At 36.7% G+C, this 23,117-nt stretch overlaps 4 protein-coding genes across 5 annotated transcripts; 2 read left to right on the top strand and 2 right to left on the bottom strand.

Annotated features, from left to right (window-relative positions):
- The first annotated feature begins 43 nt into the window (after positions 1-43).
- LOC110714041 (AT-hook motif nuclear-localized protein 9-like) lies at positions 44-4,704 on the top strand. 2 transcript variants are annotated; one of them, XR_002510098.1, is made up of 7 exons: positions 44-791; positions 1,250-1,938; positions 2,590-2,657; positions 2,902-3,033; positions 3,371-3,532; positions 3,696-4,104; positions 4,596-4,704. XR_002510098.1 is itself a non-coding variant. In XM_021892502.1 (6 exons), exons 2-6 carry the CDS (start codon positions 1,539-1,541, stop codon positions 3,930-3,932), a joined length of 999 nt encoding a protein of 332 aa, XP_021748194.1. In that variant the 5' UTR covers positions 44-791; positions 1,250-1,538; the 3' UTR covers positions 3,933-4,279. The 2 variants fall into 2 exon arrangements, 1 of the variants encoding a protein (XP_021748194.1); XM_021892502.1 differs by lacking the exon at positions 4,596-4,704 and having other exon boundaries at positions 3,696-4,279.
- LOC110714042 (putative ripening-related protein 1) lies at positions 4,623-5,573 on the bottom strand. Its single transcript, XM_021892504.1, has one exon. It carries the CDS (start codon positions 5,208-5,210, stop codon positions 4,623-4,625), a length of 588 nt encoding a protein of 195 aa, XP_021748196.1. The 5' UTR covers positions 5,211-5,573.
- A 603-nt stretch (positions 5,574-6,176) lies between these two features.
- On the bottom strand, positions 6,177-14,057 carry LOC110714332. The gene is made up of 10 exons (XM_021892836.1): positions 14,009-14,057; positions 13,179-13,428; positions 12,861-13,077; positions 12,404-12,759; positions 11,496-12,155; positions 11,069-11,339; positions 10,136-11,017; positions 9,314-9,661; positions 8,893-9,130; positions 6,177-8,524 (listed from the first exon to the last, which is right to left on the bottom strand). Exons 1-10 carry the CDS (start codon positions 14,055-14,057, stop codon positions 6,177-6,179), a joined length of 5,619 nt encoding a protein of 1,872 aa, XP_021748528.1.
- Positions 14,058-21,839: 7,782 nt separating this feature from the next.
- Positions 21,840-22,942, top strand: LOC110714148 (putative ripening-related protein 1). Its single transcript, XM_021892620.1, has one exon. It carries the CDS (start codon positions 22,167-22,169, stop codon positions 22,704-22,706), a length of 540 nt encoding a protein of 179 aa, XP_021748312.1. The 5' UTR covers positions 21,840-22,166; the 3' UTR covers positions 22,707-22,942.
- Positions 22,943-23,117: the final 175 nt, after the last annotated feature.

Below are 23,117 nucleotides of genomic sequence, written 5' to 3'. Positions count from 1 at the left end.
GTTGTAACTTTTTATTTAGATGGATCGCATCGTGCCTTGAGTCAGCCGGTAGTCGACCCATTTTCATTTTTAATTTAACCCGAAAATCGTTTTTTTTTTTTTTAAGAAGACGAATACCGGATTTGACGACTCTAGTAGAGACTAAAGACCACAGAGGAAACATATGATCTACAAGCACGGGTTGATAATTGTTTGAGATGGGGATTGTGGTGGGAGCAGGAGGTAAGGTTCTAAAAAGGAAGAAAGAAAGAAGTGGATGATGATTGATGATGAGATAAAACTCACAAAAGAAGAGCTAGTTTATCCACAAGAAAATTAAATAAATAAATAAAAAAAAATCCCATTTTCTTTTCTTTCATTTCATTTTCTGTTACCCCAAAAAAATAAACACTGTTTGTAGTTTTGGATAGACAACATTACACTACACTCCAATTTTCTCTCTCTTTCATTCATTCATTCATAATCCCGCCGTAGTGGAAATGAAGTGTCATCTTCAACCTCACAGAATCACATAATCTTGCTAAAATCCATCCTCTTTTTTCTCCCTTTTTATCATTATTATAATTAAGATTGATGATAAAATCTTCCTTTAATAAAAACCACCTACATTCTACCCACTTAAAAAACTCATCTTTCATTAATGCGGCGCTTGATCATTTACAACTCCAAAAACCCAGAATTTTTCTTGTATTTTCTTCAATTTTAACCCCTTTAAACAATTTTTGTTATGTTCTTCTATATGGATTATTTTGGTTAGTGGAGTAGTACAAGATTTGGTTGGCTAATTATAGGTATGTTCTGAAACTTGTAATTTTGTTTATTTAAGTTTTCTCTTAGTTAGTTAGTTAGTGTAAGGTACTTTTGGGATTTTGTTTGGTTGCTTTTATTATTATTTTATGGCATTGCATGTCTGTTTTAATTAGTAAATAAATAGATGTGTTGTTACCTAGTATGAAGTTTTTGTTTGTGCTGCAATTTTGGTTGGTTTCCTTGGAAGTGTTTTTCCTGTGCTCAGTGTGTAACTTGGTGACAAGAACCTGACCCAAATACAATTGTTAACACACTCTTTAAAAAAGCCTGGAACTTGACAAGTTTAGACAACTATCACCATAAATTGCACAATGATAACCTAGATCCAAATATTGTCATATTTCTGAATTTAATTGTAACATAATTCAATTTTTATTATTTAGTTTTGTTGGAGTTTTCATGACTCAACTCACAAATTTGTGAACTTTCTTTGCTGCAGCTTTTAAATTGCTTGAACTCTTGAAAGTTTCTTGTGCCTTGGAAACGAGTGTAGTTGTTGTTTAGGGAAATTAAGCACATTGTAGTGTATTTATGTGTCTGAACTGAAGATTCAATCAGTTTTGCTATAAAGGTTGCTTCATAGCTTTTAAGTCTTCTTAGATCAAAGAGGTGAGGAGACTGCTTGGGTTGAAGTTATATATTTGTGTAGTTGATTGGAAGTTAAGGGTGTTCTCAATTGGGGTTGTGCAAGTATCTTCTGAATTGCTGTGATTCTGTGAACTAAATGCATGGAGAGAGAACCTATGCCAATGTCAGGACAAGGTGGGTTTTATATGCAGAAAGGATTGGCCGGGTTACATGGGCCGCAAAGTGTCCATTCATTGCCTAATTCCGGGATGCCTTTCCAGTCAAATGTCGGAGGCTCTTCAGGACCGAGTATGAGGGTGGAACCCTCTTCAACTGTTCTATCAGATGGCCGTGGTATAGGTGCACCATCATCAATGCAGGCTTCTGTTACACCAATGCGAAGGAAAAGAGGAAGGCCTCGGAAATATGGAATTGATGGGAAAATGTCATCAGACCTCTCCTCTGTATCAGCTGCCCCTAGGATTATAAACACCTCAACTGAGAAGAGGGGTAGAGGCCGGCCTCCTGGTAGCGGAAGAAAGCAACCATTGGCTCCCTTTGGTAAGATTTTCGACTTTCTCAGGGAATGACAATGACATGTATTGCTTCTGCTTAGCATTTAGCAATTTGGTCAAAGATGGCCCAATGATGACCATAGTAGATTAATGGTGTATTGTTATACCACTTGATCACTAGAATGCCCGAACTTGCCTAGTAATTTTAATGTGTTTTAAGCATATGGTAGTTTGAGGGTGGGTTTATATGCAGTAACTAGTGTAGTTCCTGACTATGAGTCATCTCTTAAGACTCAAATTGCTTGGAGAGATGAGTGCTAAAAAAGTGTTTGGAGGAGATGACTGCTAAACTATGGAGATAACCTGTGCTTGATGGTTTCCAGTAATATTAATTGTATCTGTGGTATCAATATCACCAGTGATCTTGGTTCCAAGTCTTGTACCTTGGTCTGTCTTGTATCTTGTTGGATATCTGCTTTTGAAGCTTATTCACTTTCAAAATCATGAATCAGTTGTGATGTTCCAATTGAGATGCGGACTATTAGCTAGTATAAGTTGGTAATTTGGCAAAATCTGCTAATTCTGTAACAAGCATAACAAACTAGATGAGTTTCAGTATTGTTGTTCAATGGTGCTGGCTTGTCCAAGGAACTAGCTTGTTGTATTGATATTAGTCTATGTTTCATTTTCTTACCAGGCAAATTTGTGTCTGGTTCAGCTGGTGTGGGCTTTACTCCTCATGTTATTCAAGTTGCAGCAGGGGAAGTATGCTATCCGTCTCTATTATACAATAATCTTATTTTTGTACTTGCCTTTGAGAAATAGATTGATTATTTTTGTACCAGAAATTTACTGTCTGCCTCTGTTATGCATATTTACAAAGTTTGTACTTGCTATATGTTTTTAACCTATGTCTGCCCAACTATATTAATGTTATTAAGAAATTTGCAGCTTCTATAAAATGAACATAATCTGCTTGCTATCTGACATATGTTTCGACACTGCCCAGGACATTGCATCAAAACTCTTGGCATTTGCACAACAAGGGCCTAGAGCTGTATGCATATTGTCAGCAAATGGTGCTGTCTCCACAGTGACCCTACGGCAGCCCTCAACTTCTGGTGGTACCGTCACATATGAGGTTGTTACCGCATGATTAGTTGCTATATTCTGTATTGTTTCAGATTCATTTTTTAAAACCTTTAGCATATCCTGAACCCCTTAAAACTTTAAACAAGGGAGAGTAAGTTTGTTTTGGGAGAATCCAGGTGAATAAACGTAGCCATAAGGCCCATAACCACCATGTTTGCATTATGAGAGAATTAATGGGTCTTCTCACCAAGGAACCCTTGGCACCATTAGATTTGTTACTGCCCTTCCAAAGTTCCACTATGGTTTTTACATTAGACTGCTTTGACCTCACCTAAAGCCTTAAACTGTTCTTCAAATCTCTTAGTGCTGAAAATTGGTTTGTGTAGGGGCGCTTTGACATATTATGCATGTCAGGATCTTTCTTGCTTCTTGGTAATGATGGTTCTCGTGATCGAAGTGGTGGTGTGAGCATTTCACTTGCAAGCCCTGATGGTCGTGTCATTGGTGGTGCCATTGGTGGAATGCTTATTGCAGCCTGCCCTGTTCAGGTAAGCTTACGATCTTTGTTGCCTTAAACATAGAATATGCTTTGATACATAAAGAATCTAGAGTAGCCGGAATAAAAAGAAGTGATGTCTGTTTCATTCAATTAAAATATAAAGCTCTTTTTAGATAACGAAAACATAGCAGTAATTCTAAGTTGGAAATTAGGTAATAGTTGGGAGCTTTTTATGGACAACCCCAAAGACAAATCCAAAGATTAAAGAAGGAAATGAAGGTGGTGAAGATTCGGAGCATTATTCTGTTGAAAATACGATGATGGCTCCTCCAAGTGGTCGACAGAGCCAAAATTTATCGTCTCCAACCTCTGCGATGGGTGAATGGGCTAGTCCACAGACGCTGGACTTGAGAAACTCTCATATGGGCATTGATCTGATGCGTGGATGAAAGGGATAATTACCTCTGTAAATATCTTCTCTCTTTTGAATGCTACACTAATTAATGTCTAATCTAACTATTGTATATCAGCAGCTCAACCCAAAGAAAGGAGTAGGGCTCATTTTAGGCTTGATACTCCCTTATTTTGACATGGAAATCATGTTTATGTCATTCTTACAAGGTACTGAATACTTCGTATATGTTAGATTTGCTTAACATAATTTTCTTTCATCTGCCAAGTACCTGCCTTGGATAATGGATATTTGAGACATAGTATGGAGTATATGTTTGATGCTTTGATGTTGTAATTTATGCCACTAGTATAACGAGACATGCTCGAATCTGATTTTTGGAAATCAAGCGGTGGTGAGGATCATTTTGTGAATCTCCAAACCTTACCACCCCGGTGATACTTAGTGATTGTCTGCTGGTTGTTAGTCTTGTTACAGTCAGAATATAATTACTCATATAATTGACCGATATACTAAATTCATACAAAACTTATTAATTCAGGCATCAGTTCATACAGGATTAAGATACATAATGTATAATACTAGTATATAAATTTTAGCATATTTGAACCTCTTATGCATACGCTAACCGTACATGATTAGTACTGGTACTAGTAGTTCTAATTGTTTTTTAACATAATTGCAACAACATATGCAACAGCATTACATGAGAAGATTTTAAACTCAACTAGTCACTCAGAGACCAAGTAATTTGCATCTGACCATACTGATCTGAGTCCTCTGGCACTCCAAGGGCGCTCCAAACTGCCTTAGACGCATCAACAACATTGTTCTTACAAGGGACTTGGTACCCATGTTCTTCATCACACCCATTTCTGGAGTCACATTCATCCACGACCTTCGCCCTTGTCGTCTGCCCATTGCCACTGATGATGATCTCCTGGAGGCAGTGTGAGCCCCCGTTGTACCATCCTGTTGACAGCGCCACCACACGGGTATTGTCAGGGTGGTAGCTACCATCACACTCCGAGGGGCCACCCCCATCCCCGCCCTCAGCAAAACTGTTTAGAGTCAGCACAGCTTGGGTTTGGGCAGTAACCGGGGGCGAGCAGTCATAAGTAGTGTATGACTGCCCAGCTTTGCAGCAGTCGGCTTCATTGGGGTCACATTGGCCGCCACCGGTTCCGATCAGGGGCTGGCCTGGGTTGCAAGCTTGGGCATGGGTGGTGTGCAGGAATTTGGTGGAAATTGTGAGGAGCACTATTATAAAAGTATAGTAGTAGGAGCTTGGTGTGCCAGTAACAAGATTTTTCATGATTGTTAGTGTTGTCTGTGATGCGGAATTGTGCCCCTAACTTGGGTATACTTACAGAGATTTTAGTCAAGAAATGGTGCATTATTAGTACAGAGTACTACTTGTTATCGTGGTTTTTGGGTTAGAATAATAAGTCAAAGTCAAAGTCAATGTGAGTATTTACTAAAGTTTGGTGATAGTTGGCTAGACTAGTAAGTCAAAAGTCTACGTGAGTAATACGTTGTGCCATATTAATCAACCGATATGTCTTTGTGTGTACATAGAGTTAGGTGCAGTCAAGGGTATTCCTTACATGAGTCTTTAGCCCTTTTTATTAGAAAATGGCTAATAAACTATAAATTGACCCCCCCCCCCCAAAAAAAAAAAAAAAAAAAAGTGGTTGTGACAAAAACTTAAATGATGCAAGTGAAATCCGTAAATAGATGGGTGGAAGTAAGATCAATAACCATTGAGTATTGGTCAAGCCACTAACTAGTACTTCTTACTTTGTAGAGTACAACATTTTTTTTATTACGTGAACGAGGCAAGGGTGTGGGTTGTGAATTGTGATCCGCAATAACTTTTTTTTTTTTTTTTTTTTTTTTTTTTTTTTTTTGCTTGAATAATGATACAAGTGTGTAAGAATTACTTGTGAGTTGTAAAAAATGTATATTTATCAATCATTTCAGTTATATGTCATATTGTCTTTAAAAATATAATCTTGAGATTAACAAGTAGAAGAGAAACACCACTAGAATTGCTCGAAAGAGAGCTAATACTCATGATACACAACAAAAATAATGGCATTTAGTCCATTGTTTTGTCACAAAAAAGGGACCAATTTCAATGAGGATTTCAGCACATTACAAATTTTCACATCGAAGCACTAGCTTCATATATACAACAAAGTGAAACTCTAGCACAAATCTAAATCAAGTTACAAAACTAACATCCAGTATCATTCATCACATGACCAAAGACCAATCATCACCTATGAGCATAACTACTCTTTTGACGTGATGGGAACAGCGTTTCCAAGATACTATCCATGTTCTTGTTGAAAACATTCAGGAATATAGTATGCCTAGCATACACATATGGACAAACGTCTGGATTTCTAATAATCACTAGGGGATCATCGATTCTCTTCAAAGCTTCAGCGATCACATTGCAAAAGCTGCAACCCTCTCTCTGAAAAAAGACTTTACGAAATGACTCCGGCAAGAATGATATGGTATCTGACCTGTTAATCACATCATTCAGCCGCTCCAAATACTTTCCTGAGTTGAGGCAGATTAAGCACATCAGAACCAGCAATTTCAGTATCAGCATTGGTAAAAATTGCTTCACATTAAACCCAGCTTTCTCAATCCATTCCTCAATGCCCTGCTTGTTCAAGAGAAGCTCGTGTATGGTATAAGCCATGAAGTCATAGATGGGTTCCACAGAAGATGACAGTCCAGCAACACTGAGCGTGAATGGTTCTTTGCTTACACTCCAGTTCAGGTGCACAAGCCATTCAGTAACAGACGATCTTGTTGCAAATAAGCATCCATCAAAGCAAGATACCAGCACTAACAGGCGTTCAAGAAGATATACAAAACAAGAAGGCGACATATTTGATTTTGAATCATATGCTTGCATTAAAGCATCACAAAGATTCCAAGCAAGTTGCAAATAGTCATCTGATGTTTGCGGCACTGTGCCAATCACAAGATTCTTAATCAATGAACTCCAAGGAGAATTAGACTTGATCTTGCTTTGAACTCCCTCATATTTTTCATTATTTTTCCAATTCGATCCAAATAATATTACTGCCACCTGACTGACTTGTGAAAGTGTTAGTAAAGCTTCATCTACACCATCTACCTCAACCATGAACTTCTTTAGTATGGCTTTTTTCAGCAGGTTTCTTGAAGTGTTGCTTTGCATCGCAAGGTCTTTAGACCCCATAAATATCTTGTTCCCCCAATCAAGAGAAAAGAAGTGGAGAAAGTATGCTTCTGCTGAGTGATCAATGGAATTCATCAGAGAAGGTAAAACATCATTTGCCTGCTTCAGATATCTGGACTGTATGATAAGAAGCTGTGCAGCTTCAAAAATATGAATCAGAGTCTGACTTATACGGTACATCGACATAGAATTTTCAACAGCTAAAATTCGGAAAGATTCAATAAGCTCCAAATATTTCAAGCCAACAGAGAATATCTCAGCACACCAATGCCTTTTTGCAGCGTACACCAGTTGATTAGCATCAATACTTTCCATCTTATCAGATCTTCTGGGCACATATTTCACCCATTCTGCATCTGGATAGAGAAGAAAATAATCAGCATCCGGACTGATGGACCGTTTCCTCACACCAAGATATTCCAAGCAGAAATTTTCATATTCTTGAAAACCACTAGTTCCTTGTTCTGTTAAGGAGTCCAGGTACTTAAATATTGTCTCAATCTGATGTTTCCAATCGTTCCAGTGATGAATCAATTTTGTCACAGATATCCAATTCAATGATTTTTTAATTGTATTTCGTCTTGATTCATGCATTGAAACATCAGTTGCAAGAAGCCTGTCCAAAATTCTACGTGTAGACAAGATTTCCCCCCTTAAATTTTTATGCTGTCGTGACAATGCCAACTGCTTTTGCAACTCATGTAAATCGACTTTATCGCTTGATATGAACTTGATATTTTCACACACCTCATTGAAATGGCGTGGACAGTTACGAGCCTGAGCTCTGGCTTTGAACAAAAGACCCTTTTTTGATGGAAACTCTTTTAGAGCCCATCCCTTGCTACCATCTGCCCAAAGACTGCCAGCAAATGCAAAGGCAAGATAGAGCCGAGATGCTTCTTCACAATCACCAGCTTTCACTAACATATCCGCCTCCAGTAAAATATTACCCATTTGTCTAGCACATTTTGCAGCTTCTACAAGATTAACATATTCTAACTCTAACTCATGAAGTTCAGCAAAGCAACCTAGCTTCTTCAAAAAAGTTCGCATTGATTCCAGAGAGCTAAAATCTCTAACATATTTCATCATGGTTTGCTTGTCTTGCTGCTCAAAGAATGCAAGTGCACATTTGCGGAGAAACTTTTGTTCACTTGCATTGAAGTCGATCCTTTGTTTTGCAGGCTTACTGTGATACTTTTGTTTCCAACTTTGTATGTAACACAAGCCCAAGTCATACAACTTACCCTCCGAGCATGTATACAAGCATTCATTGAAATAAAGTCCCTCATCATAAACCTCAGCAGCAAGTTTATAGCATCCTGCCAGGGTGAAACATTCACCCGCTCTTTGCAGATCTGATTCTTCAAGGCATAACTTACCTGCAACGCATACACATTAATAAGCTATCAGATACCAAACAGGCATAAACAATAGACTTGACTGTTAGATACATAAGTTTTTCCAGCATATGGTGCAAGTTAGCCAACTAGTATTACTTCTATCAGGCTGTCTATCCTAATAGTCAATCTAAAACTACAATGACCACCAACTCTTCAACTGCACTTGTATACTTGGACCATCATCTATTGGAGGATGTAATTTTTACCATGTAAATCAAGATCATGTACGGAGTATTTAGTAAAGGTAACTACTATATTTCCATAGGGTATCAGTATCAAATTCATGCCAAATATAAATTTCTCTAGCACTCCCTGAGGCTTGGCTGGAGGATAGTTAAAAACATTACCTGCTTTTTCATAGTCTTCAGCATCTATGTAACATTCGACTGCTTTCTTGATGTTTCTTATGCTTTCAAACAGCTCAGCAGCTTCTCTGAGCAGTTCCAAAGACTTTTCCACGTTTAAGCCTCGTAAGTTGTCAGCAGCAGCCTTAAAGCCAGAGGCTTTGGCAAACTTTTGCCAGTAAAAATCTCCAGCACGTTTAAAACACTGTGTAGCTGCCTTGTAGTTCTGCACCTCTAGCATCTGTAATTAGAAAAGGCCCAATCAAAGGAAGCAAGAGATCCAAATGGGGATACATGAGGTCAGACTAATAAACAGCAGACACATGAGACAGGAGTACTTTATTTGCAACAAGGAAATTTAAAAAATAGGAAAGCAAGAACCTTAGAAGTTAGAACCTTAATAGCATGAGTTAATAAGACAAACCTTTTTACCCCGCCATCTCCAGTCCTCTAAGCTACTAGCAACTTGCATAGACCGTGCAAATGACTCATCCAACTTTTTAACTTGAATGAGATTCAGCTTTTGCCAATAGTCAGCCATAGGAGATAAAAAACTATCGTTGTCTTCGCATATCCAAAGCCTTTGTCTGGTACGAGTAATGGTTACATACAATTGCTTTAGCTCATAACACAAAACATCATGCTTTGCATTTGTAAAACTTGGATAAGTTTCCGGATTCAAAGTACAGAGCTTTTCCTCCATGTATTCATAAATAATTCTCCACTGTTCTCCTAATGGTGAGGATCCAAAGAAGTTATACAACAGCACATCCTGCAATAACAAGCATAGTGTTAATTGAAGGGTCTCGATTTCTATTTGCAGTTGAAGAGAGTTATAATCTGACTTTGGAAAGGGAAAACACTTAATATGGCTATAGGGATAATGATGGATTTCAGTAACACACTTAAAATGCAGAGAAAAGTAAGTATTGCGGTTGGAAATTCGACACTCCAAAAACAGTTTGACTAGGTAATGTAATTCCAAAGGAAATTGCAACAATAAGGGACCATAAAGCCATAAGCTGAGATTTCCAGACCAAATCCCCCCCCCTCACAAAAAAAAAACAAAAAAAAAAAAAAACAAAAAAAAAAACAAAAAAAACAAAAAAAAAAAAAAACCACCACCATCTTGAAACGAGGAGAGCATTGATTGAGCAGCAGATAATAAGAAGGCTCATTTAAAGAAATTAACATAGCTAGAGAAACTTACACGTCCAAATAGAATGTACTACAGTACTAATATTACCTCAAACTCCAAGCCTTTGCACTCAAAGATTGTCAGCACAAGGGCCTGTCTGCCAACAAATTTGCCTAATTTGTCTCTTGCATAATCATCTCTGACCATTATCACCTGTTCGGATCCAAAGCTAATGCTATTGCTGTTGTCACCTTGACCTGCTTTGTCTTGAAAAATCCTCATGAGGGAATCTTCACAACTTGCACAGTCCAGTAGTATTGGAAGTTCCCCACATAAGAGACTAGTTTCTTGGTTCAGGGGATCAATAGAATTTGGAAAAAAATAATAAATAAGGTCAACAATACTTTGAGCTAAATTTAAAACTCCAGCATGAGTTCGAAAATTTTGGCTTAGTTGAAAGGTAGGAGATATTAGCCCTTTAATTCTCTTTCGCTCTTCTCCAACACCTTCTATTTTATTGTTGAGAAACTCCTCGTAGAAAAGATTTCTTATATCCTCAAATCTAAAATCAATACCTTTAGCAATAGTCTGCGCAGTGTCACCTGCGAATACAAACCCTTCCTCCACATTACTGCATATGTACTTGAAGAGAGCAAGTTGCTTCATGGTTAGATCCTGGACTTCATCAATATAAACAAAATCCATGAGCTCACCTTCATAATTTTCACACTTAAAACGACAAAGCAGATCATTCACTAGATCAGCCAAATCATATTCTCCTCGTACAACCTTCTTTTTCTCATAGTCCTCAAATATCTTATATATTAGCTCTCTTTCATCCTCACTGAATTTTGATACTCGGCTCTTAGATAATTGCATATAACTCTGCAAACTCAGATTGTTGTTATCACCTTCCCCATAATGTAACCTACCTTTTATACAGGAATTAATCTCAGTGAAAACTCTTAAAGGATCAAGCTTTCTTGTGAGCTGGGAGTTGAAATGAGGCTAGTAAGATGATTTAAATTTCTCAAATGTAACCTCTTTCCTTCTTACTGCCTGAACAACCAGTCTGAAACTTGCAGTTTCCATATAATAGATTTTCCTAACATCAGGAAATCTATCAAAATATGATAAACCAAAGGATCTATCAAGCATCAGCAAAAACATATTGAATGTTATCACGAGCGGAAAGACATTTGAAGGAATATCTTCAAAAGACTCTGGGACGTCCTTGAACATCTCGTATTCATCCATTTCATTCACGTCATTAAAGATACATCCCTCACCAAAGTTTTCTCCATGAACAAAGCTGTAACAACCGTAAGAGAATCAATAATGCTAAGAATTAACAAGCCAACTTTTTGATTACAAGTCAGTTAAGACTTGGACATAAAACTATAGAATATAGGAGAATGAAAAGTGCGTTTCTTATAGAAAATTTTCTGCGCAGGCAATTAATAAGCACTGCAGGATTATATCAATACAGCCATAAAGGTCCTTACTAGAATACACCGTAAGCTCATTAGTACACCAAACACCAGCATTGATAAGCTCATTTGCATATGAAGGATAGTATATACTGCATGGGAAAAAGATAATGAAAAGGTTCACAAACCTTGTAAGATTGTTGATTTGATGTTTGACAGCAAAACAAAGTTTTGGATTTACGGTCACAAAAAGTTGGCGAAGGGATGTTCCAATTTTACCAGGAGCATTGGTTGAAAACCCACTTATCATCAAGGCTTCATGCACATTTCCTTCTGAAACTATGTGATGTTGTTGTTCATTCTGAAACAACTTCATCACCAACACAGTTGTTTTACCTGTGCCAGATCGCCCTAAAATGAAGGTGCTTTTTCCATTGAGAATTACCTCTCTTTCTTGGTCTGATACCTCAAAAGGGACATTTAGAGCCAATGCATCAGATGCAGACATCAAGTGACTCAAGACACCTGCAAAAAATGGATAGAATTTCATAAGGAGCAAACTCTCCTTAACTTTTGCATTCTCAATAAAACTTGTTCCACTTCTATCAGCATCCAAAGCACTTGTTGATTTTGAGCTGTTAACAACTTTGTAACGTTCAACATCAAATGAAGTGAAGTGTCTTGGGAGTTCCAACTTCCTACATAAACAATCATGATGAACATTAGGAAAAGATGGAAAGCCACATATGGTGCTGCTTTTGTCAATAATTTCAATATGCACATACAGAGGTACAGACAAACAAAGGTAATTTTCTTTTGAGCTAAATGCAGCAGCATATTCATTCTTATGATGCAATTGTGTCGTCTAAGCACTTCAGTACATGTTTGAAGAGTGATCACTCACTGCATTAATAGATGATATGCAAAGTATATAAAGAGAACATACCCCTGGAGACACTTTTCTTTGCAACGTATAAGGAAATCATCACTAAATGCTCCATAAATTATGTCAAGTTTACTGACTAATGCCGGTATATCTACCAAATGCAATATATCCCACACCTTCAAGATTTGAGTAGCATATCCCTGTACCCTGATAATATCATTTGTGCATATGATATACCGACCCTCAACCTCAAATTGTTTAGCAATTTTGACAGAGCTTTCACAGACCACATCAGTGTTCTTTTTATTAGGCCGCCAGCCATTAGCTAATTTCAGAAGGAAATTCACCACAAGCTTCTTAGAGTAGATTGAGTGCAGTTTGGCAAAAGATTTGACAAAATTCTCACTAAAAACTACCTACAAAGAAAAGGAATGAGAAAATTCAGTTTGATACATAATGCAATATTATCACAAAATTCAAAAGAATACACTTCTGGAAGGATAAAGCAAGAGTATACCTTCCATCTTGAAGCTTTGAAAATATTATTATCCTTGTCAAGCAAGTCTTCGAGTTCATCCAACTTGCTTTTAACATCTACCATGACTTTAGCTAAAGTCTCATCTACTTCAGCATTAAAGCAACACTTGTGCTGTTTGGCCTCAGCAATTATATCTTTCCATACATTATTCGCTTCAGCAAGGGTTTCCATGTTCCCCAGTATCCAAAGGCAATGCCTACAATTGTTGAAAAGGGGGGAGGGGAGTAAACTTGATTTAAAAAACAAACAAACAAACAGAAACTATAGTTTGTCCAGAGACATCATCCCAAGTCATACCTGGCCTTACTCGAAGCAACATTGGTTATTCGATAATCTAAGCTGAACTCAGAAGATCCAGCAGAATTGGATCTTACAGTAGATACTATAACAATATCTGCTTCGTCCTGAAATCCTTCAACCGATTTCACCTTCAACTCAAAGTTTAAAAGCTTTCCATACCTTTTCCCAATTCTTCTCTCAATCTCCTTAACTTGTGCTGCATATTGAGATACTATACAAACAGAAATCTTTTGGCTGTAGCACCATTCTGTGTACAACAGCAAAAGCATCAGATATTATGGAAATCATTATATAGAAAACAAGCCTTGTAATAGACCAAGGTCTATTATACGTACAAATTTTTTAGCAGATTTAAGAGCCACATTAAGAATTAAGAAATTGAGCAACCCATTCCAAATTCTGAACCTACCTTATACATAAAAAAGTTGACATGAAACAACCAACAACCTATGTTGCTCGGACTCTTTATTTTACCTCAAGTACCCACATCATTCTCAACATTTAAAACATGGATAGGACATATCAACCCTCCATTTTGGGCTAAAATCATGGAATTTTCACCAACACTTGGACACGTACCAGTGCGAGACATAAATACTAAGTCCGAACAACATAGTGAACAACAACAAAAACAAGAATCACCCTTGCTTGTAACAATAAGGGTTTGGACTTTGGACTCCTCAACCACATTTACATAACATTTGTTGATAGCATTTGACATGCAACACATTATCACTAATCATAATTTACAGCTATTTAGAGAACAATCAAATGAATACATAAAAAAGGAAACAATCAACTCCTAACAAGTTTACAATACGACTTACCTTTGTGCAAACGTTGCACAATATTCATCAAAATGGCCACTTCCACCATATTTCTTGTGTTATGTCCAAAATCATCAACTTCTTCCTTTCCTTGAGAAATATTTATAAAAGAAAATGGACCAAATATTTTCCCTATAAGATAATGTAGCTTTGATTTCCTACTTTTGTTTTTTATTGAAGAGAGCATTTTATCAATTCCAATTTTTTCAAACTTTTCTGATTCCAAATCCATAATTCTCTCTCTTCCCCTGCATGTAAACATCAAGAACCCAAAAACCCAACTCAAGTTATACTAGTATTAGATTTTATAGTCTAAAGATTCAAGTTTTTACAGAAAATGATCGGTAAAAAAGGCATGAAAAAGTTGAAATTACAAAGAAAGAAAACATACCCAGTTGAAGAATAATGATGAATTATGTTGTGGGTATTAAATTGAAGGAATTCTGGTAGTCATTTTAAAGTGGGATTTTCGAGAAATGGGTTTATTTGAACAGTTGAGAGTGGGACGATACATATTACGAGTAAATAAGATTAATTAGTGCGATTTTTGATAAGAATGGAAATGATGGGAGATAGATGAAACGCCACTACACTACTACAGCTTAGCAATTGCAGCACGGGGTACACTGCATATGTTTGCCGCCATTTATTAAAAACATGACCTCCGTTCGTATCTAAATTGTCCCGTTATGTATAACTAAGTTAGAACCCGTGCGATGCATGATTTTATATAAAACCTATTTTTAATTTGTACATTTTAATAATAAATCGCTATTATATATGAATATAAATAAGAATTACGTACATTTTGTAATTTAAAATCTTTTAATTTCATCAAAACTATAATATAGTATTTGTTCGATGTCGTCTAATTCATAGATCAATATAGGAGATAGTTTATTAGTGTGTTATTGAAATTTGTTTTAATTTCTTACAATAAATTGATAGGTTTTAGTTGTAAGATAGAAGCTTCTAATATTTAAATTTCAAAAATGTTAAATATGATAACTCTACAAAAATAAATAAAAAAATAAATGGCATCGTCATTGTATTTAGGCGGGAAAATTTTTATTAAGAGAATGACACGTGGGCAGTGATGATGTCATCATCATCTGTTTTAGTAATAGTTAATAGATTAGAGCTGTCAATTCGGGTAAACGGGTTGGGTTTGGGTCGGGTAAGAGTGGGTCAGGTCAACTCGGGTCGGGTCAATTCAGATTAATTCCACAACCTATGAAAGTCGAGTTTGGGTTGGGTCATGCTTGAGTCGGGTCACGTCGGGTCATACTTCTTGTCGGGTTTGGGTCGGGTTTAAGTCGGGTTAATAACAGGATGAGTTACATTCGGGTCGGGTGAACAATAGGTCGGGTTTAATTCGGGTTAAAACAGGTTTAAACGGGTTAGGGTAATTCTCACGTTCGAGTCGAGTTCGGTTCAAGTCAATAATTTGCGGGTAAGAATCAGGTCAGGTCATTCTCGATTTTGAGTCGGGTTCGGTTCAAGTCAATAATTTGCGGTTATTATCAGGTTGGGTCATTCTCGGTTTTAAGTCGGGTTCGGTTTAAGTCAATAATTTGCGGGTTATAATCAGGTTGGGTCATTTCCAAGTCGGGTCATTCTCGGAGTCAATTCGGGTTATGTTCATGTCAATAATTTACAGGTTACAATCAGGCCGGGTCATTTCTGAGTCTGGTCATATAAGGGTTCAACTAACTATAAATAGGTAATTATGATTTTTATCAAGCTAATTATTTCCTTTGACTATAATATATATGGCAATATACTAGGAAATTACAGTTTATAATTTAGAAGTATCTTCTTTGACCATACAACAAATATACGGAGTATAGTATATTTAACTCTTAAATTTGAGGATGATGCTCCTTTCTTTTGCTGGTCTGGACCGACTTGGTCTCCTTAGACAAAATGCTTTGATCAACAATAATAAGGTGGTCTAAATTTCATTTAAGGTGATTTGAAATCGAGTCAAGAACAATTTGGGTTGAATTTGAGTCGGGTCAATAACAAGTCATGTTGATTTCGAGTCGGGTTAGTAACAGATCGGGTTGAATTTTTGGGTCGGGTTAGTAATAGGTCTGGTAAAATTCGGGTTGGTTCAATAAGAATTCAGGTTGAATTTGGGTCAGGTCAATAACAAGTCGGGTTGATTTCGGGTCGAGTTTGTAACAAGTTGGGTTAAATTCGGGTCGAGTTAGGAACGAGTCGGGTTGAATTCATATCAAGTTAGAAACAAGTCGGGTTAAATTTGGTTTTTAACGAGTTAAAACGTGTATGGGTCAATTTCGGTTCAAGTCGGGTTCGGTGCAAGTTAATTAAATTAGCGTTGTAAATCGGTAAATCGGAGCAAGTTGTAAACAGGTAAATTAGCAGTTTAAAAGCAAATTAAATGGTTCCACACACCCAATTGGACTCCCGGAGGATATTAGGGACCATGGTAAACATTTCGGCAATTTTTATTTCCGGACGAAAAAAAGTTAAAAAATTCCAAAATTGAAGGCCGGTGTCAAATTAAATTAGCGTTGTAAATCGGTAAATCGGAGATATATCCACGTTTTTTGAGAAATTTTGGAGGTATTGGGGGCCGGTGTCAAAAAGTCTTGAAATTCTATAGGATATATCTCGTGGTCATATAATGTCGTTTGGAACCATATATGATCATTATTTGTTGTCATAAATTTTCATGGTAGGCTTGAATTAATGAAATCGGTGCAAGTTGTAAACCGATAAATTGTTCGTTTAAAGGCAAATTAGATGGTTCCACCCACCCAATTGGACTCTCAAGTATTAGAGACCATGGTAAAGATTTCGGCAATTTTTATTTCTGGGCAAAAAATAGGTCAAAAATTTCAAAATTGAAGGCTAATATCCACGTTTTTTGAGAAATTTTGGAGGATTCAGGGTCCAGTGTCGGAAAGTCTTGAAATTATAGGGGATACATCTCAGGGTCATTTAATGTCGTTTGGAACCATATATGATCATTATTTGTTGTCATAAATGTTCGTGGTAGGCTTGAGTTAATGAAATCGATTCAAGTTATAAACCGGTAAATAGGCCGTTTAAAGGCAAATTGGATGGTTCTACCCACCCAATTGGACTCCCGAAGGGTATTAGGGACAATGGTAAACATTTCGGCAATTATTATTTCCGGGCGAAAAAAAGTCTAAAAATTACAAAATTAAAGGTTAATATCCACGCTTTTTGAGAAATTTTGGAGGTTTCGGGGCCCGGTGACGAAAAAGGTTGAGATTTTAGGGGATACATCTCGGAGTCATATAATGCCTTATGGAACTATATATGACCATTATATGTTGTCATAAATGTTCCTGTTAGGCTTGAATTAATGAAATCGGTGCAAGTTGTAAATCAGTAAATTGATCGTTTAAAGGCAAATTGGATGTTTCCAACCAACCAATTGGAATCCCAGAGGATATTAGAGGCCATGGTAAACATTTTGGCAAATTTTATTCCCAGGCAAAAAAAAGTTAAAATATTCCAAAAATTGAAGACTAATATCCACACTTTTTGAGAAATTTTGTAGGTTTCGGGTTCTGATGTCGAAATGTTTTAAAATTCTAGGGAATATATCTCGGGGTCATATAATGTCCTTTGGAACCATATATGATCATTATTTGTGGTTTATAAATGTTCGTGGTAGGTTTGAGTTAATGAAATCGGTGGATGTTGTAAACTGGTAAATTCGTTGGTTAAAGGCAAAGTGGATGGTTCCACCCACCCAATTGGACTATCGGAGGGTATTAGGAACCATGGTAAACATTTCGACAATTTTATTTCCGGGCGAAAAAAAAGTCAAAAAATTCCAAAATTAAAGGCTAATGTCCACGCTTTTAGAGAAATTTTCGAGTTTCAGAGCCCGGTGTCGAAAAGTTTTGAGATTTTAGGGGATACATCTCTGGGTCATATAATGCCGTTTGGAACCATATATGATCATTATATGTTCTCATAAATGGTCGTGGCAGGCTTGAATTAATGAAATCGGTGCAAGTTGTAAATCAGTAAATTGGCCGTTTAAAGGCAAATTGGATAGTTCCACCCAACCAATTGGACTCCCAGATAGGGATCGTGGTAAACATTTCGGAAATTTTTATTTCCGGGCAAAAAAAAGTTAAAAATTTCAAAAATTGAAGACTAAATATCCACACTTTTTGAGAAATTTTGTAGGTTTCGGGTTCCGATGTCGAAAAGTTTTAAAATTCTAGAGGATATATCTCGGGGTCATATAATGTCGTTTGGAACCATATATGATCATTATTTGTGGTTATAAATGTTCGTGGTAGGCTTGAGTTAATGAAAGCGGTGCATGTTGTAAACCGGTAAATTGGTCGGTTAACGGCAAAGTGGATGGTTCCACCCACCCAATTGGACTCTCGGAGGGTATTAGGAACCATGGTAAACATTTTGACATATTTTATTTCCGGACAAAAAAAAAAATCAAAAAATTCCAAAATTAAAGGCTAATATCCACGTTTTTTATGTAATATTGGAGGTTTCGGGGCCCGGTGACGAAAAGGGTTGAGATTTTAGGGGAAACATCTTAGAGTCATATAATGCCGTATGGAACTATATATGACCATTATATGTTGTCATAAATGTTCCTGGTAGGCTTGAATTAATGAAATCAGTGCAAGTTGTAAATCAGTAAATTGGTCGTTTAAAGGCAAATTGGATGGTTCTACCCAACCAATTGGACTCCCAGAGGATATTAGAGACCATGGTAAACATTTCGACAATTTTTATTTCCAGAAAAAGAAAAGTAAAAAAATTCCAAAATTGAATGCAAATCCATGCTTTTTGAGAAATTTTGCAGGTTTCGAGACCCGGTGTCGAAAAGCATTTGGATTTTAGGAGATACATCTCGGGGTCATATAATGTCGTTTGGAATCATATATGATCATTATTTGTTGTCATAAATGTTCCTGGTAGGCTTGAGTTAATGAAATCGGTGCAAGTTGAAAACCGGAAAATTGGTCGTTTAAAGGCAAATTGGATGGTTCCACCCACCCAATTGGACTCCATGAGGATATTTGGGACCATGGTAAGCATTTGGGCAATTTTTATATTCGGCCGAAAAAAGTCAAAAACTTCCAAAATTGAAGGCTAATATCTATGCTTTTTGAGAAATTTCGAATGTTTCGGGGCCAAGTGTTGAAAATCATTGAGATTTTAGGGGATACATCTTGGGGTCATATAATGTTGTTTGGATCCATATATGATCATTATATGTTGTCATAAATGTTCGTGGTAAGATTTAGTTAATGTAATCGGTGCAAGTTGTAAATCGGTAAATTGGTCGTTTAAAGACAAATTGGTTGGTTTTTACTCAGCCAATTGGACTCTTGGAGGGTATTAGAGACCATGATAAACATTTCAGCAATTTTTATTTTAAGGTGAAAAAAAGTAAAAAAATTCCAAAATTTTTATCTACACTCTTTGAGAAATTTTGGAGATTTCGGGTAGAGCTGTCAATTCGGGTAAACTAGTCAGGTTTGGGTCGGGTCAACTCGGGTCGGGTCAATTCGAATTAATTCCATAACCTATGCGGATCATGTTTGGGTTGTGTCATACTTGAGTCGGGTCACGTCGGGTCATACTTTTTATTGGATTTGGTCAGGTTACATACGGGTCGGGTGAACAATAGGCCGAGTTTAATTCGGGTTTTCACGGGTTAAAACGGGTTAGGGTAATTCTCACGTTTGAGTCGAGTTTGGTTCAAGTCAATAATTTGCGGGTAAGAATCAGGTCGGGTCATTCTCGGGTTTGAGTCAGGTTCGGTTCAGGTCAATAATTTGCGGGTTATTATCAGGTCGGGTCATTTTCAAGTCGGGTCATTCTCGGGTTCAAGTCGGATTCGGTTTAAGTCAATAATGTGAGGGTTATAATCAGGTTGGGTCATTTCCAAGTCGAGTCATTCTCGGAGTCAATTCGGGTTATGTTCAAGTCAATAATTTACAGGTTACAATCAGGTCGGGTCATTTCCGAGTCTGGTCATATTCGGGTTCAACTAACTATAAATATATAATTATGATTTTTATCAAGCTAATTGTTTCGTTTAACTATAATATATATAGCAATATACTAGGAATATATAGTTTATAATTTAGGAAGATAATTATCTCATTTGACCATACAACAACTCTACGGAGTATAGTATATTTAACTCTTAAATTTGAGGATGATGCTCCTTTCTTTTGCTGGTCTGGACCGACTTGGTCTCCTTAGACAAAATGCTTTGATCAACAATAATAAGGTGGTCTAAATTGCAATTAAGGTGATTTGAAATCGGATTAGGAACAATTTGGGTTGAATTTAGGTCAGGTCAATAACAAGTTGTGTTGATTTCGAGTCGGGTAAGTAACAAATCAGATTGAATTTTTGGGTCGACTTAGTAATAGTTCTAGTAAAATTCGGGTCGGTTCAATAACAAGTCGGGTTGAATTTAGGTCAGGTCAATAACAAGTCGGGTTGATTTTAGGTCGAGTTTGTAACAGGTTGGGTTAAATTCGGGTCGGGTTAGGAACGAGTCGGGTTGAATTCAGGTCAGGTTAGTAACAAGTCGGGTTAAATTCGGGTTTTGACAGGTTAAAACGGGTATGGGTCAATTTTGGTTCAAGTCGGGTTCGGTTGAGGTCAATAATTTACGGGTTACATTCGGATCGAGTCATCTCCACGTCAGTTCATGTTCGGGTTCGGATCTCACATACTCGGGTCAACTCGGGTCTAGGGTTGGTTTCAGGTCGGGTTTGGGTCACTATTTTTTTTGGGTTCAAATGGGTTGGTTAATAATCGGGGTTTGAGTCGGTATTTCGGGTCGGGTCAACTTTTGACAGCTCTATATATAATACGATAGTACCCGATTCATACTCGGTAAGTCAGTAACTCGGATAAAATATTAAATATAGTTATGTGAATACTTTTTAGAATAGTCTCAAATTTTTGTATCAACTTTTTACCATTTATAAGTGGATAATTATCAAAATTCTACTAGAACAAATGTCTATGATATTTAGGGCCCGTTCACTTCAGCTTAATTTCAGTTCAGCTCAGATCTGTTCAGCTCCTAATTTCCTTCTCTCATAAAATATTCATTTCAGCTCTATTCAATTCAGTTCCGTTTAGTTTTGCTCCAATTAGTTCAGTTCAGTTTTGCTCACTTCAGTAATTGTGAACAGGCTTTTAGACATTAGAATGAGCCTAGAATATGACAAAGTTTAATAAGATTTCATGTAATTATATTGTTCATTTGGGAAAAAAAAAAAAAAAAAACCCACCAAAATTAAGATTCTATTGTGTTGGACGGTTGGGTTAAAGAGAAAAAAGGTTACAAATTACATTGAAGACTGGGCTAAAGCTTGAGTTCTGTTTAATTAGGGTCGATATTAATCCAAATTTGTCCCACACAATTAGGCAACACTTCGGACAAGATCGGCTGCCTAATTCAACACAAAACTAAATAGCCTACTTCATACAAGTACTAATGAAGAGCCTACAATACTAGTCCATCAAAATTCAAACATGGAAAACACAAGATAGAGGTAATTCGGTTTGATTTTATTCCATTAGGATCATGTTCGTATTTAGTTCAAGTTTGAATAGGTTCATTTTAATTCAGTTTTTTTTTTTTTTTTTTTTTTTTTTTTTTTTTTTTTTGTCATTTAATCTAATATGGAAGGTTATTGATGCATTTCAATCAAATTCACTTATGAATCGGATCAATTTTACCAAAATTGATGCAATATGAATTTAGTCTCAACTACAAGCCATGTAGATTAGAGAAATCTTATATAAATTTCCCTTAATAAACATTATTTTTGACTAAACAATTGTTACTTTAAATCTAATTCCCATTTTATCCATAAACTACTAATTCATGGCCAACCGACAAACTTTATCAAGGAACATCATGTTGAATGCTATGAGCCTATGACCAGCTCTCCAAAGTTGACAAAAATTTGCAATAATAGTAACAAGATAAACACAAAGATTAATACATCATGTCAACAAAACCACCCCTTTTATAAGTGTATATATATCATCTCTTATTATCTCAATCTTCAAATAATCAAAAACACAAACTTCACACAACAAAAAAAAAAAAAAAAAAAAAAAATCAAAGACAACAATGTTGAATAATAATAGTATTAGAGTATGGTTTTCATTTGTTGTGTTACTGATTATATATAGTGTACAAGTTGAAGGTCAAAACTGCAGAACAACAGGCTATTTCCGAGCCACAAGCCCTCCACCAGGAAAATGCAGTACCAACTGCTGTGTCCAAAACACAGTTTACTTCATCTTCCAATGCTCCCCTTCAGTAACCTCCCAAACACCGGGAATGCTCACACTTAGAACCTTTCAGAACAGCCACTCCAAGTGTGACAACGCCTACCATACCGACAACTCACTAGTGGTTGCACTCTCGACAGGGTGGTATAACAGTGGGGCACGGTGTGGAAAGATGATCGCGATAAGTGGGAATGGGAAGACTGTGAAGGCTAAGGTGGTTGATGAGTGTGATTCTACAAAGGGGTGTGATGCAGGGGAGGGTTATCACCCACCTTGTGGGTATAACATTGTTGCTGCTTCTAAGGCTGTTTGGAAGGCTCTGGGGGTCCCACAGGGTCAGTGGGGCCAACTTAATATTACATGGGCTGATGCTTAAGAATTTAGATGAAGAATATGTTGAGATCTGCTGATATGATTTATGTCAGTCTATATGATGGTTTAATTTATATAATAGCAAGTGTTATGAGCTGATGATGTAGTAAAATCTTGGTAAAATAAAGCTCAATTTCATTACATAAAACAAACTATCATGACACTAGAATAAAATCTCCCTGAAAAATGCAAATGATGCTTACGTATTATTACCTTCATCCAGATTAAGTTGTTATACTACCTACGGATGTAAATAGTTCAAATTACACTATCAACATGACAACTAACTTCGTACCTTTAGGTCTTCGCTATGCTCTTAAAGACCATTGAGCTGCAATTTAGAAGTATGCAGGTTTATGTGTATAGAATTTACTCAAAATACCTGCATATATACTGTTTATGATTTAAAAGACCT

This window comes from Chenopodium quinoa, unplaced genomic scaffold (genome assembly GCF_001683475.1).
Source record: "Chenopodium quinoa cultivar QQ74 unplaced genomic scaffold, ASM168347v1, whole genome shotgun sequence".
NCBI classification, from domain to species: domain Eukaryota; kingdom Viridiplantae; phylum Streptophyta; class Magnoliopsida; order Caryophyllales; family Amaranthaceae; genus Chenopodium; species Chenopodium quinoa.
Note: the sequence above shows the minus strand (reverse complement) of the source record. Positions and strands in the feature narration are given on the sequence as shown.

Coding starts and splice junctions, on each gene's coding strand:
- LOC110714041 (XM_021892502.1), top strand. CDS start 1,539: ATGGAGAGAGAACCTATGCCAATGTCAGGACAAGGTGGGTTTTATATG. Junction 3,034..3,370: donor GTGGTACCGTCACATATGAG/GTTGTTACCGCA, acceptor TGGTTTGTGTAG/GGGCGCTTTGACATATTATG. Junction 3,533..3,695: donor TTGCAGCCTGCCCTGTTCAG/GTAAGCTTACGA, acceptor GTTGGAAATTAG/GTAATAGTTGGGAGCTTTTT.
- LOC110714042 (XM_021892504.1), bottom strand. CDS start 5,210: ATGAAAAATCTTGTTACTGGCACACCAAGCTCCTACTACTATACTTTT.
- LOC110714332 (XM_021892836.1), bottom strand. CDS start 14,057: ATGGTGGAAGTGGCCATTTTGATGAATATTGTGCAACGTTTGCACAAA. Junction 11,340..11,495: donor TGTATTGATATAATCCTGCA/GTGCTTATTAAT, acceptor CGGTTGTTACAG/CTTTGTTCATGGAGAAAACT. Junction 11,018..11,068: donor AGGCAGTAAGAAGGAAAGAG/GTTACATTTGAG, acceptor TTCAACTCCCAG/CTCACAAGAAAGCTTGATCC.
- LOC110714148 (XM_021892620.1), top strand. CDS start 22,167: ATGTTGAATAATAATAGTATTAGAGTATGGTTTTCATTTGTTGTGTTA.